General features: G+C 35.2%; 1 protein-coding gene across 13 annotated transcripts in view; it reads right to left on the bottom strand.

The window, feature by feature from the left end:
* Positions 1-629: 629 nt before the first annotated feature.
* ZMAT1 (zinc finger matrin-type 1) overlaps positions 630-17,309 on the bottom strand; it is a 47,629-nt gene continuing 30,949 nt past the window's right edge. For 3 of the 13 annotated variants that reach the window (XM_077889626.1, XM_077889622.1, XM_077889627.1), the window contains exons 3-7: positions 14,809-14,910; positions 14,557-14,731; positions 12,918-12,986; positions 4,386-4,485; positions 630-3,150 (exon numbers count right to left, since the gene is read on the bottom strand). In XM_077889626.1, the coding sequence (XP_077745752.1) occupies positions 1,827-3,150; positions 4,386-4,485; positions 12,918-12,986; positions 14,557-14,731; positions 14,809-14,910 (1,770 nt within the window). In that variant the 3' untranslated portion in view covers positions 630-1,826. Of the gene's footprint in view, positions 3,151-4,385; positions 4,486-7,781; positions 7,934-8,053; positions 9,717-9,777; positions 12,024-12,701; positions 12,891-12,917; positions 12,987-14,556; positions 14,732-14,808; positions 14,911-17,309 lie in introns of those variants that run through there. The other 10 variants (XM_077889625.1, XM_077889629.1, XM_077889623.1 and 7 more) reach the window with 9 other exon arrangements.

Here is a 17,309-nt window from a genome sequence, read left to right as displayed (position 1 = left end):
TATTATGCTTCAGCTCATATTTACCATTTTAGTAAAATCTCAAGGAAAAAACACTATTAAATGTCTTGCCTATGTGCAGATACATTGCCATCTAAATTTATTTACTTTTTGATAAGATTAACACATCAAGGGAATACTATAGCCTATTTCTCCTATGACTACATATGTTGGATTCTGATAATATTCCCACAAGGTCACATGGCAACTTGATGGTACAATTGAAACCAGAATCCTGGGATTCGGATTCTGAGGATTACTCTTTCTACTATGCCATGGTGATGTTCAAATACTTGCAGGAGATGCTAATCATAAAAATGGAGCACCAGCATAAAAAAAATAATCAAGATGAAACAATTTAAAGGTAAAGTACCCTCATAGCCCTCTCCCACTTAGAAAATTCTTCCTTCTTCAGTTTCAAGTTATTTAGTTGGTCAAATTTTTTAACTTAAAACTGAACTCAAGTCTGAATATCAGCTTCTACTAAGCCAATGTAGAATAAATGAAATTATTACAACTTGACATTGTGATCTCCCAAGAAGTGCAATGCAAACTATTTAATTATTTCCCCTCTCACTCCTAAAATAAAATCATCTTTGGCTGGGAAATGACTGTTTACACAAAACAATATGTAGAAATTAAAACACTTTAATATAATATAAACATTTCCAGAATATAGACTGATTTTGTACCAGTACTTTTTGAAAGCTTTTTAAAACTATATATCGTCTAAACTTATCATAGACTATTTCATTTTCACTTTCCGAACTAGAAAATACAAAAATACACTGCAAATTAGATTTAATAAACAAAAAAATCAGTCTAAATTTCTTCATACATTTTTCTTGGAGAAAACCAAGAAACAAATAAACACAACAACAACAAAATACCAACAACACCAACAAAAACCCAAACAAGGAATGGATTCTGTAATGCCTGGTAATTCTCTCATTTAAAATAAATTATCTCCCATGGGTGAATAATTCACCACCACAGCAATTTGATGAATAGAAGTAAAGACAACCTCATTAAGTAAAATTACATTATATGTAAGAAACGTAATTTTGCTTTGCTTTTTTTTAAGAAAATGAGGAAAAGTAGCTTGAGGAAAAGGCATATTGAATACTTTTACTTCACTTGGCTTTTGTTAGAGGTTAAAGTTAACTCTTCACTTAGGAAAATTCAAATAACAACAATTTCATGAAACCAAACTCTTCAACTTATTTCTTCAATTCAACCTTAAGGTAACAAAACTAAAAAATTCAAAATCCAAGAGTAGACTCATCCCAAAGCATTATCTTTCTTCAATAGGTTTCATTTTCTTTTCTATTCTTATGTTCTTCTTTCTCAGAGGCTAGGTTTACACTTGTTTCTTCTTTCAATTCAATTTCAATTTTTATACCCTCAAAACTAAACTTTCCTAAATTGACAATGCCCATATTCACCTCTTCTCTTCTTCATTGGATGTTCTTGTTTTTTGTCTAAATCCATTTTCTAAATTGATTTCCTCAATTCATCCTCAGGTAAACAAAATGAAATGTTCAAATTCCTAGAACAGACTTATCCCAAAACACTGACTCTCATATTTTCTTCAATAGATTTCCTTTTATCTTATGTTCTTATGTTTTTCTTATGCTCTTTCTCAGAGGGTAGGTTTAAGCTTGTTTGTTTCTTCTTTCAATTCAATTTCAATTTATACACACAAAAACTAAGCTTTTCTGAACTGATACTGTATGCACTGTTTCTTTTCTTCACTAGATGTTCCTGTTTGTCTAAATCCATATTAACTTATTTCTTCAATTCATCCTTAGGTAAACAAAACTAAAAGTTCAAAATCCAAGAATAGATTCATCCCAAAGCATTTCCTCTTCGGTCTTTTCTTCAACAGATTTCTTTTTCTCTTTCTTGTGTTTACGTTCTTCTTTCTCAGTGGGCACACCATGGCTTTTTTTCTTTTTTCGATGCTTAAGCTTTCCTGAGCTGACACTGACTTTATCTCCCTCTCTTTTCCTTTGTCGGATGCTCTCATCCTTCTCTAGATCAGTATCTCCATAACTCTTTTTCCTTTTATGCTTGGACTGCTCTTTCTCTGGCTTTTCTTCACCTTTCTCCAGGTGCCTTCTTCTCTTTTGATGTCTCCGTTTATGACTTGCTTGATGGTCACTGGTACTGTTTTCTGAGGAAAGGTGTTTGTAAACTTCAGATTCTACACCGTATGGGCCAGAGTTATTTTCTTGTTGACTAAGGCTCAGGGGTACTGGTTTTTCTGGGAAATAGTCTCTGATGGGTTGACAAGAGGTCATAGAGTCTAGTCTCTGTTTGCTGTCATGAGCTGGTAAGCAATGAGGTAACTGGTTTTCCACTGCTTGTGAAATACTGTATGATCCTGTATAGGTCTGGGAAGTCTCAAATGGGAGTTTTTGCTCAAGCATTCTATGTTTGGGTCTGGAATCAACCATTTCTTTGTACTTATGGGTTTCCATAGAGCTATCACTAATCTTTCTAAAACAAGTCTTTGGCTCTAGTCCTCTGGCTTTCTGCACTTTGATGTAATCTTCAAGTTCATCTTGGAAAGAATCATAAGTCCTCTTTGAATGAGCTGGTAACCAGTGATGTAGCTGGCTTTCCACTGGTGAAATATTATATGGTTGTTGGTAGGTCTGGGAAGTCTCAAGTGAAAATCTATGCTCAAACATTCTTTGTCTGTGTCCAGAATCACTTTCTCTGTACCCACGGGTTTCCATAGAATTCTCTCTTACCTTTCTGAAACAAATCTTTGGATCTAGTCCTCTGGCTTTCTGCACTTTGATATAATCTTCCAATTCATCTTGGAAAGAGTCATAGGTCTTCTTTGAATGAGCTGGTAAGCAATGAGGTAACTGGTTTTCTGCTGTTTGTGAAATATTGTATGATCCTGGGTATGTTCGGAAAGTCTCACATGGGAGTCTTTGTTTAAACATTCTATGTCTGGATCTGGAATCAAGTACTTCCCTGTACCCACGGGTTTCCAAAGAACCCTCTTCCATCTTTCTGAAACAAGTCTTGGACTCTGGTCCTCTGGCTTTCTGCACTTTGATATAATCTGCATATTCATCTTGGTAAGAGTCTTGTGTCTTCTTTGAATTCTTCACTAGATTGATAACAATGGATTCTCTGCAAAGAAGACAGCAGAAGTTACTTAATAGGTTATTTTATTCTGAATATTTTCTTTGCTTTCAAAAAGATGAGTTTAGAGAAACACAAACAACAAAAGCCCAAACCAATTTTAAAAGCCTACTGCAATACAAAAGCTATAAATCATCACTTTTTATGCCAAAACGAAGTATGAGGGATTGTCAGATATCTCCCATGTATCTCACAATTTTTTATACACGCAAAGATTTTCAGGGCTGAGATAAAAGGGAAGATGGGTACAAAGGTGCAGACATAGCTGCTACAGTCTTAGTACTTAAAATGTAAGGCATGTGGGGATAGTGGGAAAGGACCAATTATATTTAGTGCCCTGAAGATGGTCTGATCGGAATGTCCCATTATTTTAAAAGTTTAAATTAGTTCCACATAGAGATCTCAATATATAATGGCTATTGATTTCTGGAACCCTAAGATTTAAAAGACGAGTCTAAATGAAGGTTAATTTGGTTAATTGGACAATTTACCTCCTAAGTATTTTGTATTTCTACTTTGAGTAACATATAACAGAATAAATATAATATTAACAGAAAACACTATGCTTTGATTTTTAAAGCAACAAACCAAAAATACAATAGCTAGATGCCCCTCTATCCTGCTACCTGACTTATCAGTCACTAATTGTCCACTTAATCCTCTCCTCCATAAAACAACAGAATAAAATGGAAGAATTATTTATTGAGCTCCTATTATGTGCCAGGCTAGGCACCGTACACATATTTTTAATATTTCATTTTAACCACTTCATATTAGAGCTGTCCAAAGTTATACGCTTGTTAGAAAGAGAAATCTGATATTCCAATCTAGATCTAACAGCAAGACCTTTGTTCTTAGCCACTGTACTTCACTGGGAGGATGATGACCAGATCACTCTATTTCCTGGAACTAAGTAACCTTTCAGGAATTATTTGAGTTTGTATGGCTCAAGAGAATGATCCTTTAGCATCTCCCCAGAGAAGGACAATGCTGTCTGGTCAGGAGGGGTGCCAATTATCTAGCTCTGCCAGCATACTATCATTGCTAAAGAACTTCCCTAGGGGATTCCAGTAGCATGTACTATGTGACAAATACCATCAACTGTAGCAGTATCAACTCATAGGGAAATGAAAGCCTAGAAAGTTTGTAAAATATATGCAAGGTTACTTGACAGAAGCCCTGCTCTTTGGTGTTGCAGGAGCACTTTGGTAAAAGATACTTACTTAATTTGGTGTTCACTTCCTTGCATATGGGACCGGAACATTTCTAAAGATGTAAAGGTGATATTACAAATATGGCAAATGTAGGTTCTCATACTAAATGCTGAAAAAACAGAGAGTCCAAGTTAAGAAGGTCAATATGGATACACTTAAAATCCAAAGCTGGACAGGAATTTACTAGAAATCATCTACTGAACTTTCCCAATTTAAAGATGAGACCCAGAGATGTCAAATAACTTGGTCAAAGTGAAAGAGCCAATCAGTAATAGAGATAACCTCTCAAAGCCCATGCTTCTTGATTTAAAGCCCAGAATTCTTTACATTTCACCATACTGTTTCTCTAACCTTGGCCTCTTTCCTAGGCAACTGCTATCTCCTTGCCTATTGTTAATACATGGAAATGCAGCAAGCACTTCAAATTTAGTACGCCCAACCAACCTTTGCCTCTTAATCCCTTAACCAACTTTTTTGCTTGCTCCTAATTCTCTTTCAACCCAAGAAAAACCTGAAATGTCCCAAAAGGTTAAACAAAAACAAATTTTTACTCTCTTACCTGAAATCACTGTAGTGCATTAGTTTACCAAAAGTAATTTCCACAGACAGATTTTAGAAAGGAGAGAGGTTCAGTGAGCCCCACTCTCAGGATAAAAGCTGAAAGCAAAATTCTAAAGCAAAACTACTAGTTACCACTTCCAAAGAGTTAAGAACTATAGAATAGGTATACTATCTACCTCTCTATTCTGCTTCTTAGGTAGAATTGAAAGGGGATAAATTAATCTTTATTTTCTTAACTTCATCATCCTTCCACTTTCTCTTTGGTCAGAAGTAGCAAATAATAAATTTCATAAACTAAATATAAAATAATCCTACTCTAAAGAAGAGGAAATAAATTGGTGGCTGCAGTAATTTTAGGGTCAAGTGAGGTCATGTTTTAAATCAAACAGCAACTTAATCATTCAAAGGATGCTAAACTAATCATTATCAAGTATACTAGCCTTGTCCAAAGATTATTCACAGAAACAGGAGAATATTATCAAGGGGAAAGAAAGATGCTAACTTGGAAAAACACAAGGATTCTGCTTATTACCGACATATACTCTAGTGAACCAGGAGAACTCAGCAGGTTACACCAAAGACTGAATGAATGATTCCTTATAATTATCCTCTCTCCCAGTGCTCTGATTTCGTGTTCACCAAGTTATTTTTTGATTATAATTTGTTTCCTATATTCTTTGATACCATAAAAGGGATACCCTGGATGATAGATTCAAATTTTAAAAACCCTGGGAACTGAAAAAATATACTCCTCCTACCATAAATCAATACTAGAATGACAATGTATTAACTTAAATTAAAATGTTTCCCAGACTTCTCTGATAAGAATTAGAGTATTATATAAATATAGATCCCCAAGCCCCTTCCCTGGAGGACATGATACAATATCTGTGGGAGAGGGAATTTGTATTTTAACAATACCCCAGGTAATTATTATTAGAGAATGTGCGGGAAATACACTAATGGAATACCTTTCTAGTTCCTTGATTATTTATCAGTGTTTGCCAAGTTTGTTTATGATCTGAGCAAGTCCCTGATTTGAGGCTGATCTACCCCGAAGATTCTGGACTTCCTGCAAAGCAAAGGACTAAATCTAGGACTATGCATGCTCATGACAAACCTTTTATAAAACTATTAATGTCCTCATTTAACAAGTGTGAAAATTAAGGCTTAGATTCACTTGGCCAACACAAGACATTTTGAGAGCACTCAAGTTATGTAAGATAAGCAGGAATCCTGGTTTCTTCTAGCTTCGTGGTTCTCAATGCTAGCTACACATTAGAACCATGTGGAAAACTTTAAAAATATTCATGTTACAGTTCCACATCGGGGCATTTAAATCAGAATCTCCAGGAGTGGAACCAGGCTTTCTTACTTTCTGAAAGTGTTTTTAGATGATTTTTCTAAACAGCCATTGTTGAGCACCACTGCCTAATATTGAGCTAATGATCTTCATTATGATTATAAACTCAGATTATATTTGAAGTTTTGCATATTTGTTTAGTACTTATACAGTATATAGTATACATAATTTTCTCCTCAGTTCCTCCTTTGTTTCTTCACAAATTGGATCAGAAGATTATAAATAATATTGGGAAGCCTGGGCAGGGGTTGAGCGTCTGCCTTTGGCTCAGGGCATGATCCCGGAGTCCCAGGATCAAGTCCCGCATTGGGCTCCCTGCATGGAGCCTGCTTCTCCCTCTGCCTGCCTCTGCCTCTCTCTCTGTGTCTCTCATGAATAAATAAACAAAATCTTAAAAAAAGATTATAATATAGGTAATAGAGGGGCCTAGAGAAACTGCAGGTCACATATAAAAATTCGAGAGGCAGTTCTGGAACTGTGGTCTGATTACTATTACTTTAGCCCTCGTCTTTTTCATACACTGATATTTTCTATCTTTTTCTAGATATAGACATCTCAGAAAATAATATATATAAATGGTATAAACACTTTCTGTGAAGATATGAAGCCTATTTATTGGCTCCAAGATCAGAATTCCTGGTCTAATCCTTCTGTAACATGCCTCAACTATGTTTTTCTTTTCCTTATTTATTTTTTCTATATATTTTTATTGGAGTTCAATATGCCAACATATAGCATAACACACAGTGCTCATCCCGTCAAGTGCCCCCTCAGTGCCCATCACCCTCTTTTCCTTTTTTAATTGAAATATAATTAATATATAATGTTATACTAGTTTCAGGTATACCAGCAGAATGATTCAGTAATTTTATACATTACTTAGTGCTCACCAAGATAAGTACACTCTAAATTTCTTTTATCCACTATGTTTCTTACACTTTCTATTCTCCCGTCTTAGTCTGTTCCTCGGTCTTCTCTAACTTTGTTGTCCTCAGCTCTGCTAAGATTCCTTGTTTTTGACTTACTCCAGAAACTCAAGCTTCTTTGCATCTTGTACCTTTCAGAATCTTCCATAACCTAACACTTGTGATGCCCATTTTTCTCCTAATCACAGCTCTATCTTATAACTCCCCAGACTAAGATCTTTGTTTTCAAAGCACAGATTAGGGAAATGCATGTCTTTATAATCTAACATTGTGGTTCTCAATCCTAGCTTTATATTCTAATCAACTAGAGAGTTAAAAAATAGGAAACAAAACACTAATGTGTAGGTCCTAGGGATTCTAATTTAATTGATTTGAGGGATGGCCTGAGAGTTGAGATTTCTAAAAGCTTCCTGCATGATGCTAACATGTAGTCAAGGTGAGAACCACTGGTCTAATAGTTTAAATAGAAAACAATCGAGAGCTACATATAAGCAAATATACAACTTAGTGTGAGATTTACTTTTTGAAAAAAAAAACAGAAAAAGTCTAATTTACCTGTTTTAAAGTTATGACAGGCGAACAAACATTTCAAAAAAAGTAACATTTGTTAAGGACCTATTCTGTGATGGGTACTGCATATACCGCTTCAACTTCATCCTTTGACAATCCTGTGAAGTAGCCTTATTTTCACTTTACACCTGAGGAATCTGAGATACAACTGGTTAAGTGACTTCAAACATATCTATCAATATATATTTATCCTTCTACATGACACTGCCTCTCAATAAACAATTAGCAAATATTGAGAAAAACTATGTACTTATTACCATATAAAGTCCTGAGATGGATATTGCAGAATAAAATATAATCCATTGTCTCAAGAAGGCTAATTCACTTAAGGGTCTATAATTAATGCAATTGGCAATGAACAGTGAAGTCTATGAGAAATCAGAAGAGGGGAAGAATACCAGTAGCCAAAGCAGTAAGGAAGTTATGATGGGTCTTGGAAGACAAGAAAAGATTTGAATTATAAGGAAGGCAGATAAAGGCATTCCAGGGGATGAAAACAGTATCAGATATGGCAGAGACAGAAATAAGCATGATGTACTGGCTTCAAATAATCTGTTCAATAAACACTAAGCACCTATGTGGCACCAAGCATCATGCTAGATTCTAGGGGTACAAGATGAATAAAATGGGCAGGTTGCTCACAAATCTAAGTGAGAAACAGATATATAAACAAAGAATTTCAGTCTCACTTGGTAAAAGAGGTATGCTTAAGGGGTATTAGGAGCTCAAAGAAAGCAGAGGCACTTAGCACAGTATGGGGATCTGAAGAAGGCTAATGGAAGAGATGATGCCTTAGTTAAACTTGGAAGGATGAAAAATAGTTAACTTGATGAAAACAGTTGAGAAGACTATTGAACGTAGAGGGACTAGCATGATAGAAGCGTATTACTGTTTATAAGAACTTAAAACTTGGAATTGTTGTAGAATAAAATATAACAGGACAAGATGGGAGAGGCAAAAGGGTGTTAGATCAGAGAGATATATATGTTATGCTAAGGAGCCTAGACTTTTATCCTGTGTAGTGGGAAACCTTGAAATGCTTTTAGTAGTAAGTAACATGGTCAGCTATGTTTTAGAGAAATCTCTCCTCTAGCTGCAATATAGAGGATAAATTTGACAGGAACAAATTTCAAAGTAAGGAGACTACATGCATGTAAATAACTAGACCAGGCAAGAGATAAGGAGGGCATGGGCTAGAACACAAAGGGATAGAGAAGAGCAGGAAGATTGGTGAAATATACTATTAAAACTGGCAAAAAAAAAAAAAAAAAAACAACCTGGCAAAACTTGGTGACTTATTGAATATGGGAGATAAGTTTACCTGAAGGGTGTGAGAAGGGGAAGTGTAGAAGAATGGAAGAGAGTCTTGGAGAGTGGTGTAGGTTTTGAAATCATTCTGAGAGGAAAGCGAAGGAAAAGGTAAAGGATTAAGTGGGATTACAAATCCCCAGAAATTAGATTCCAAGACTCTGTTGAGGTACCCAATCTCTAGCTTTACATAATTTTCCATAACATCACTCAGTATCCTGAATGTAAAAGTAGAAAAGGTGGATTGTGGAACTGATCCAGAGTTGAAATCTTGCTACTAAGGAGTGAGAGAATAACAATGACGTATATGCAAAACCTTCCAAAGGGTTGTTACAGCACTGAAGTGTGAAATGATGGTAGTGGAAATATAATAGAAGGGTCTAGAAAGGAAAAAAAAAAGTTCTAATAAGACTTGATAAGATTTATTGATGGACAGGATATAGGAAAATTAAGTAGTCAAAGATGCCCTAAAAGATTCAAATGTAGGTGACTAATAAATAGTGGTATTATTGTCAAAGACAGGAATCTTGGGAAATTCAAGTTGGTTTTACAGAAGATTAATTCAATTTTAGATATGTTGAGTTACAGGTAAAGGTGAGATATTTAAGTGCAATAATGAGGCTAGAAATTAGTAAGATAAATAAAACAAATACAATAAATAAAAAATACATACATACTTTAGTTCCATATCGTTATGGTAGCCATTCCTGTGCTAATAAGATCTGGGCTGGATGAGGGACATGAAGAAAGCAGTGAGAATGATGAAGAAAGAGATTAGGTATAGTAGGAACATATATAAACAAAACAGATAGGGAAAAAGGCAGAGACAGAAAGAAGGTAGAAAATGAGTAATGAATGAAATAGTTAAGGTGTCATATATTGAATTGTATCTGTTTTACCACTTGCTCGCTTATAATATGGGCTTCTGCTGTTCTGTTCTTTGAAATTCTCATTAGCTAATTTAAATTCTCTACCTATTTTTTAATCCTTCACTGTTTACTGTTCTTTTTTTTTTGTTTGTTTGTTTGTTTACTGTTCTTAAAATGGAACAGTCAAAGCAGGGCTGAAAGTTTGTTCTCTCTCTATTATGCTAATGGACAGCACTCCCTCCCTGGCCAGAAGAAAATTTCACCCAAATCCTCCTCTTATTCTAATAACCTTGAAACTTCAGAATGATAATATGACCCTCCCTTTAGATGTGATCAGATTATATACACTTCTTATAGCTGACTCAGTTCCAATTTTACCTAATGCCAGCCATTAAACTAGAAGGTACTTATTTCAGATATCCTCACTTCAGCAATAGGATGAATATCTTAACAAGTAAAAGTCTTGTCATTTCTCCAAACATCTATGTTCAGAAGCTCTACCACTTTTATATCTGTACTTGCTTAAATCAACATTCTTTAAAATCCTAGATAAAAACACAGACCTCTATCTAACTTCTGGGGATATGTTGAATCACATTAATTAGGAAATTTAAAATAGTACAAATACAGGGTTAGTACTCAATATATCATGATTAATAGTTCACTGATTCTATATTAAACTAATCTCTACTGAGGTAGGCCTACTCTGTGCCAGTTTCTCTCTCTAGCACTGGAAATACAGATGAGTTACATAAAATACCTTCCCTCAAAGGCCTTACATTCTAGTGGGAGATATAAACACATGGAGAGAAAATTAGACATGCAGGCTAAGGAAGCACAGAAGTTAAGTCTTGAAGGAAGTGAAAAGGCTTCCTGAGAAGTAGCATGTTAAAGAATGATTAGGAATTAGCTAAAGAAGAGGAACATGGAGATGTTCCAGGCAAAATGACAGCATGAACAAGGGCACAGAGACAAGAAATAGGGTAACGGTTACTGGAAACCATAAGCAGTTTGCAGGTTCTGACCTATACAGATCATGACAAGAAGTAGCAGGGGATAAGCCTGGAAAAGATAGGCAGGGACAAGATGGTAAAGAACTATGAAGCTTAGATTTTTATCCTCAGAAAAATGAGAAACAGTTGAGGATTTTTAAATAGGGAATGACATGGAAAGATGTGCACTCTAGGTGAAACACTCTTGTGGTTAAATTGAGGGTAGATCTGCAGAGACAAAACCGATGGCAGGGAGAGTAGTTAGGAGGCTGTGGCAATATTCTAGAACAGTGCTTCTCAAAAGTTACTGTGAATACAAATCACGTAGGGATCTTGTCAAAATGCCATTTCTGATTCAGTATGTCTGCAGTGAGACCTGAGATTCTTTTTTTTTTTTTTCTAACAAGCTCCCAAGTGATGCTGATGATGCTGACCACAAGCCACACTTTGAGTAGCAAAGCTCTAGGAAAGATGTTGAGGGCCTGACCTAGTATGGGAAGAGTAGGACTGGAGATAAGGGAACAGGCAAAATAGTCATGGCTTGCTGTTTCATTATAAAAAGTGAAGAAGGTAGTATTGTGGGATTCACATTTAACTATAGGTTTCTACTCAGAATGACTGAGTAGAGTGAGATGGATATGAGGTAACCAGGTAAAGCAGTAGTTGCCAGTTGGATATAGGAGTCCAAAGCTTGACAGAAAGGTCATTAAGCATACAGATAAGAGATGAAATCAGGGGAACAGATAAGATCTGTTTGTAGAGTAAGGTCAAGAATGGAGCCACAAGAACACCTACATTTAGGTAATGAATTATATTAAAAAAAAAGAGCCTCCAAAGAAAACAGAAAAAAAACAAAAAACAAAAACAGAAGAACTAGAGCATAAGGAGTTACATATGACGAAGAATAGGGCTTCAAGGTGGGAGTAATGAGCATTTTCACATGAAGCAGAAAGGTCTAGTAAGAAAAGAATTGAAAAATAACAGTGAGGGGAGGAAAAGAAGTGGGTGGAAGAGAGAATATGAAAAAGGAATAAAATACGCTAGTAGTGAGAAGGTGCCTGTGGGGGAAAAATGAAAAAAAAATGGTTAGAAGAGCAAGTGGATTATTCCAGTCAGGATCAGAATCTTTACTGTGCCTGAATTCTTGCCACTCTATCTCCTTTGTTAATTCTCTCTTTCCCACTTCTACCAATCTAAATCATATACTTCCTCTATGAAGGTTTTCTGAACCATAATGCTTCACTCCCCTAGTTACCAAAAATATGTACACGGAAATTCATGTCTGTAGCCTCTTTCAATGAAGTGTTATTAACCCAACTAGTTTATACACTTGCTCCTTCAGGGAAAATGGTATATCCTCTTTGTATTCCCAATAATGACTAGCCTAACACCCCAGAGACACTTTAGCCATACTTAGTGACTGAAAATATAATCATGTGACACTAATTAAAAATACTTCTTTATGTACCTATGATATAACATGGAGCCATGGGAATACCTATACATGATTCTATAATTAATAAAGGTCATCTAAATCTTTCTGAGTCTCATTTTCTAGAAAACTAACAGACAGAACTAGATGGACTCTGAAGTCTTTACTCATCTAAAATTCTATGATCCTATCAGTACTATCAACTTCCTACTCAATAAGAGCAAAATGATATATACATAAGCCAGTATGCTTTATAAAATATAAACTTCCTATGAAAGAGTTTTGGGATATTTTTACTGTTTACCATTTGCATCTGAATTTGCTGGAAGAGGTTTCTCTCTTATCTTGTCTACAAACTTCTTCCTAGCTTCATTTCTTTTGTGTTTTTTCCCAACATAATGTTGCTGGGCCATTAATGGACTATTAAAGGAAGCAGGACAGAGCTTGCAATACTTGTTTGGATTATTCAAATCCAAAGCACTGCTGGAAGAGGAAGGCATAGTCTTGTCTTTAATCCCACCTGGAGGAGGCTTGATCGCAAGGGGCTTCAGAAAAGTTGATTCTGCAGAAGTAGTAAGAGGCACATCTGCTGAAATAGTTGTAATGAGAAGTGATCAACATATATTCAGCTATTAGAGCTGCATTCATTATAAAGTATTAAGGAAATTCAGAATTATTTAAAAACCTGCTATCTTTGGACATTTTCCACACAGGGCTGTTGGATAAAGGTACTCAGGTTAAAAAGAATTTCCTTCTGTGAGAATAGAAATTCGAAGACAAGTCTGTCACCAAGTTTCTCCAACAAAAGTACAAGAAGGAATATTAGCATCAGGCATTGGCTAATTATATTCATTAGAAAAATAGATGAAAGCATGAAAGCTTAAGATGGTTCTTGAAATTAGTGAGGGAAAAACAGATGGTATCAACTTCTAAGTTGGTGTCTTTCTTGAGTAGCCCAATAAGTCTAGATCTGTGGTGTTTGTAACAAAATAAAATTTATGCAGTTGTTTAAGGCTACAAAATTATGTGTTTCCACAATTATATAGTTATTTCAGAGCTATTAGATTTAGTATCCTATCTGAGCTCAAATTGATGAATTTTGGGGACTGAAAATAAGACTTGACAAGATGCTTTCTATTATAGGGCATACTGATTCTAACCCCCTTTAGATGACATAAGAAAAATAAATATACAAAATTAGACTAGAATAAGTTTAAAAATAATTCTGGTTTAATTTATCAAGAATATAGTATGTTTTAATGCTGGATAAGGCCTACAATATGAGTTAGAAATTAATGTTGGTAAATTTTCCATGCTAGGCATGCCTTATTACTAAAGTGTTTAACCTAGTGGGAATGTGGTAAATTATTTATTCCAGTGGATTAATCATTTTTTGTTCTAGCACACAAAATTCTCAAAATACAAGTTTGGTTTTCCAGGGTACACTCTGCTACCTTAGACCAGAAGTGAGATCTTTGGGTTAAATTTCTCATGTGCTGGTGACTCAACATTACTAGAAAGAGGAAAGAGGCAATGTTTTAGAGTTCTCTGTATCTTTGGGATCTAGCATAAAATAAGTGATCATTACTGATTGAGGATGTTGGTGGTATTTTTTCTTTATATTCATAAAAAGAATGAATGATTAGGGTAGAGGGAGATTCCATAACTTATTTATTTTTTGCTTATAGTTATAGTCAGAAAATGCGACACCATAAATATATTATGGTGAAAATACTAGTCTGAACACACATATGAGATAATGTTTTACAAAGTATTAAAGAAAAAAGTGAGATAGATGGCAAGGGGAAGTATATGAAGGAGATAAGATTTTATGATTTGATTAGAAATGGAGAGCTCAGGCTGCTTTTTGTTGTTTCTCTTTAACAGCATAGGAAATTACTTGCTTTCATTTGTATTTAATAAACCGAAAAGGAAAGGTGATAACATTTCTTAAAATTCAGTGAGCAATTAATAATCTCCATACTAAATAACAAAGACACAGAAGAGATTAACTAGGAAGAAGAATAATCAAATTATTACTCCAGAGTGAAAGTCTCTCCAATTAAAAAAAAAAAAAAAACTTGGATAGCAAAGTTGGAAAAAAAAAAAAAAGAACGAGAGACCCTGTATTGAAGCTAAAGAGGTGAATGTAATCTTACCCATCTCTGGCTGAAATCCTGATGGAGATACCTGATCATGCTCCTCCATTAACTGCTTCAGTTTTTTAGCATGGACTTTTCCCACATAGTGAGACTGAGCAACAACTGGGGAGCTAAATATCATGTTGCAGAGATCACAAAATTTGTTTCTGTCCACTACTTCACTCCTATGCACCTGAAATAAGCACAATCTTGTTAGAATGATTTGATAATTCAAAGTTTAGAATTACGACATCAATATAGGTCACTCACCTGAAAATTCCTAACATCCATCTTCATTTTCTTACCAGGCACTTCATTTTGTTCCCCATGCATTTGAAAATAAAACCTAACATTTTGAGCATGTTTTTCACTCTGAAAAAAGATATAATATGACTTTGTTTATTTAATAACAGAGGCATCCTGAGTTACACCTCTTTGAATTTGAGGATAGCACTCGTGAGCTGTAAAAATGTGGTGTGTACCAAGTTAATGAAAGAGCTTCACATGCTTCTTCAAATTTCTAAATCTCAGTAAAATGAAATAATGCTATAATTTAGAGGTAACTTTTATATTCCTGTTTTAGGCAGAGATTCCTGGTTGCTTTCCAGTATCAAATTTGTTCTTAGTTACACATCTTGGACAACATACCCAGCTAAAAGACTGCATGTTTCAGCCTCCCTTTCAGTGAAATGTAACCATGTGACTAGATTCTGGCCAGTAAGATATAATCTGAACTGCTGGGTGGAACTTCTGGGAAATCTCCTTGACAGACTGAGGGATAAACCCTTCTAAACTTCTTCCCTTCTGTTTCTGGAATCAAGCTGGAAAGGTCAGAGTTCCAATAGTCATGGGACTATAGGGGACCTTGAGGACAAAAGCTAGCTCAGCAAAACAGAAAGACAGAAAATGCCTAGGTCCCTGATGGGGTCATGGAACTGTCATATCAGTCCTGTACTTCCTATCTCTCAAATTCTTTTATGTGAAGATTTTAACCCTTCTAGGTTAAGCATATTAGAAAAATCTCTAAAAAATGTGTAATGAACTATGTAAGAATAACAAAAATGGTGTAGGTAGAAGGGAAACTAACATTCCTGAGCATATGCTGTGACACAACCACTATCTACAGAATTTTAAATTATGAAATAGATCCATCTTATAGAAAAGTACAGGCAATAATATAGCTGGAGCCCATACCCATCACCCGGTTTTAACAGATGTTAACATTTTGCTATCGTTCTTTCAGATCTCCTTTTAAAAAGATGTAAAATTTTATAAGTATAAAGTCCTATCTCCTCATACCCACAATCCCTTACTCCTCACTCTTTCCCTATAAATAACCATTATCTTAAAGTTGATCTATATTGTTTCCTTTCATGCTTTTATTCTTTCATTGCATATGCATGTACTTATAAACAGTATTATATACTACTGTCATTTAAAATTTTTATGGGGACACCTGGGTTGCTCCGTGGTTGAGCGTCTGCCTTTGGCTAAAATCAACAAGACAAGAAACAACAGGTGTTGGCAAGGATGTGGAGAAAGGGGAACACTCTTACACTGTTGGTGGGAATGCAAACTGGTGTAGCACTCTAGAAAACAGTATGGAGGTTTTTCAGAAAGTTAAAAATAGAACTACCCTAAGATCCAGGAATTGTACTACTAGGTATTTACCTAAAGAATAGAAAAATATATAATTCAGGGATCCCTGGGTGGCGCAGTGGTTTAGCGCCTGCCTTTGGCCCAGGGCGCGATCCTGGACACCCGGGATCGAATCCCACGTTGGGCTCCCGGTGCATGGAGCCTGCTTCTCCCTCTGCCTATGTCTCTGCCTCTCTCTCTCTCTCACCTCTCTCTCTGTGATTATCATAAATAAATTTAAAAAAATTAAAAAAAAAGAAAAATATATAATTCAAAGGATGCACACACACCTATGTTTATAGTAGCATTATCTGTTATAGCCAAATTATGGAAACAGCCCAAGTGTCCATTGACTGATGAATGGATAAAGAAGAAGTGGTGTGCGTGTGTGTGTGTATATATATATATATATATATATATATATATATATATTGCTCAGCCACCAGAAAAAATGAAATCTTGCCATTTGCAATGACACGGATGGAGCAGGAGAGTACAATACTAAGGAAAATATGTCAGTCAGAAAAAGACAAACAACATATGATTTTACTCCTATATGGAATTTAAGAAACAAAACAAATAAGCAAAGGGGAAAAAAAGAGAGGGAGAAGCAAACCAAGAAACAGATTCTTAACTATAGAGAAGAAATTGATGTTTACTAGAGGGGAGGTGAGTGGAGAGATGGGTTAAATAGATGATGGGGATTAAGGAGTACACTTGTCCAGATGAGAAGGGGGTTGTATGGACATGTTGAATCACTCTACTGTACACCTGAAACTAATATTAAGCTGTATGTTAACTAACTGGAATTTAAATAAAAACTTAAAAAGCATTCAAAACTTCTACAGTACTGTTCTATTTGATATGTGCAATAAATAATATATAGTGAGCTGGTCTGATAGTATTAACCAAGTTGTATACTAAAGAGGAAAAAATCACCTTCTCAAGTAAAGTGTTTGTATGGAAATGCTTTCAAATATCTGGAAAGTTATGTATAATTTTGATTTGATGACTTAATAAGCTTAAGCACCAAGCTTACAGATGGCAGAGAAATTCAAATTTTAAAATATGCTACACTATCAACAATAGCCAAATTATGGTATGAGCCCAAATGTTCATCAACTGATGAATGG

This window comes from Canis aureus, chromosome X (genome assembly GCF_053574225.1).
Source record: "Canis aureus isolate CA01 chromosome X, VMU_Caureus_v.1.0, whole genome shotgun sequence".
Taxonomy (NCBI): Eukaryota; Metazoa; Chordata; class Mammalia; order Carnivora; family Canidae; genus Canis; species Canis aureus.
Note: the sequence above shows the minus strand (reverse complement) of the source record. Positions and strands in the feature narration are given on the sequence as shown.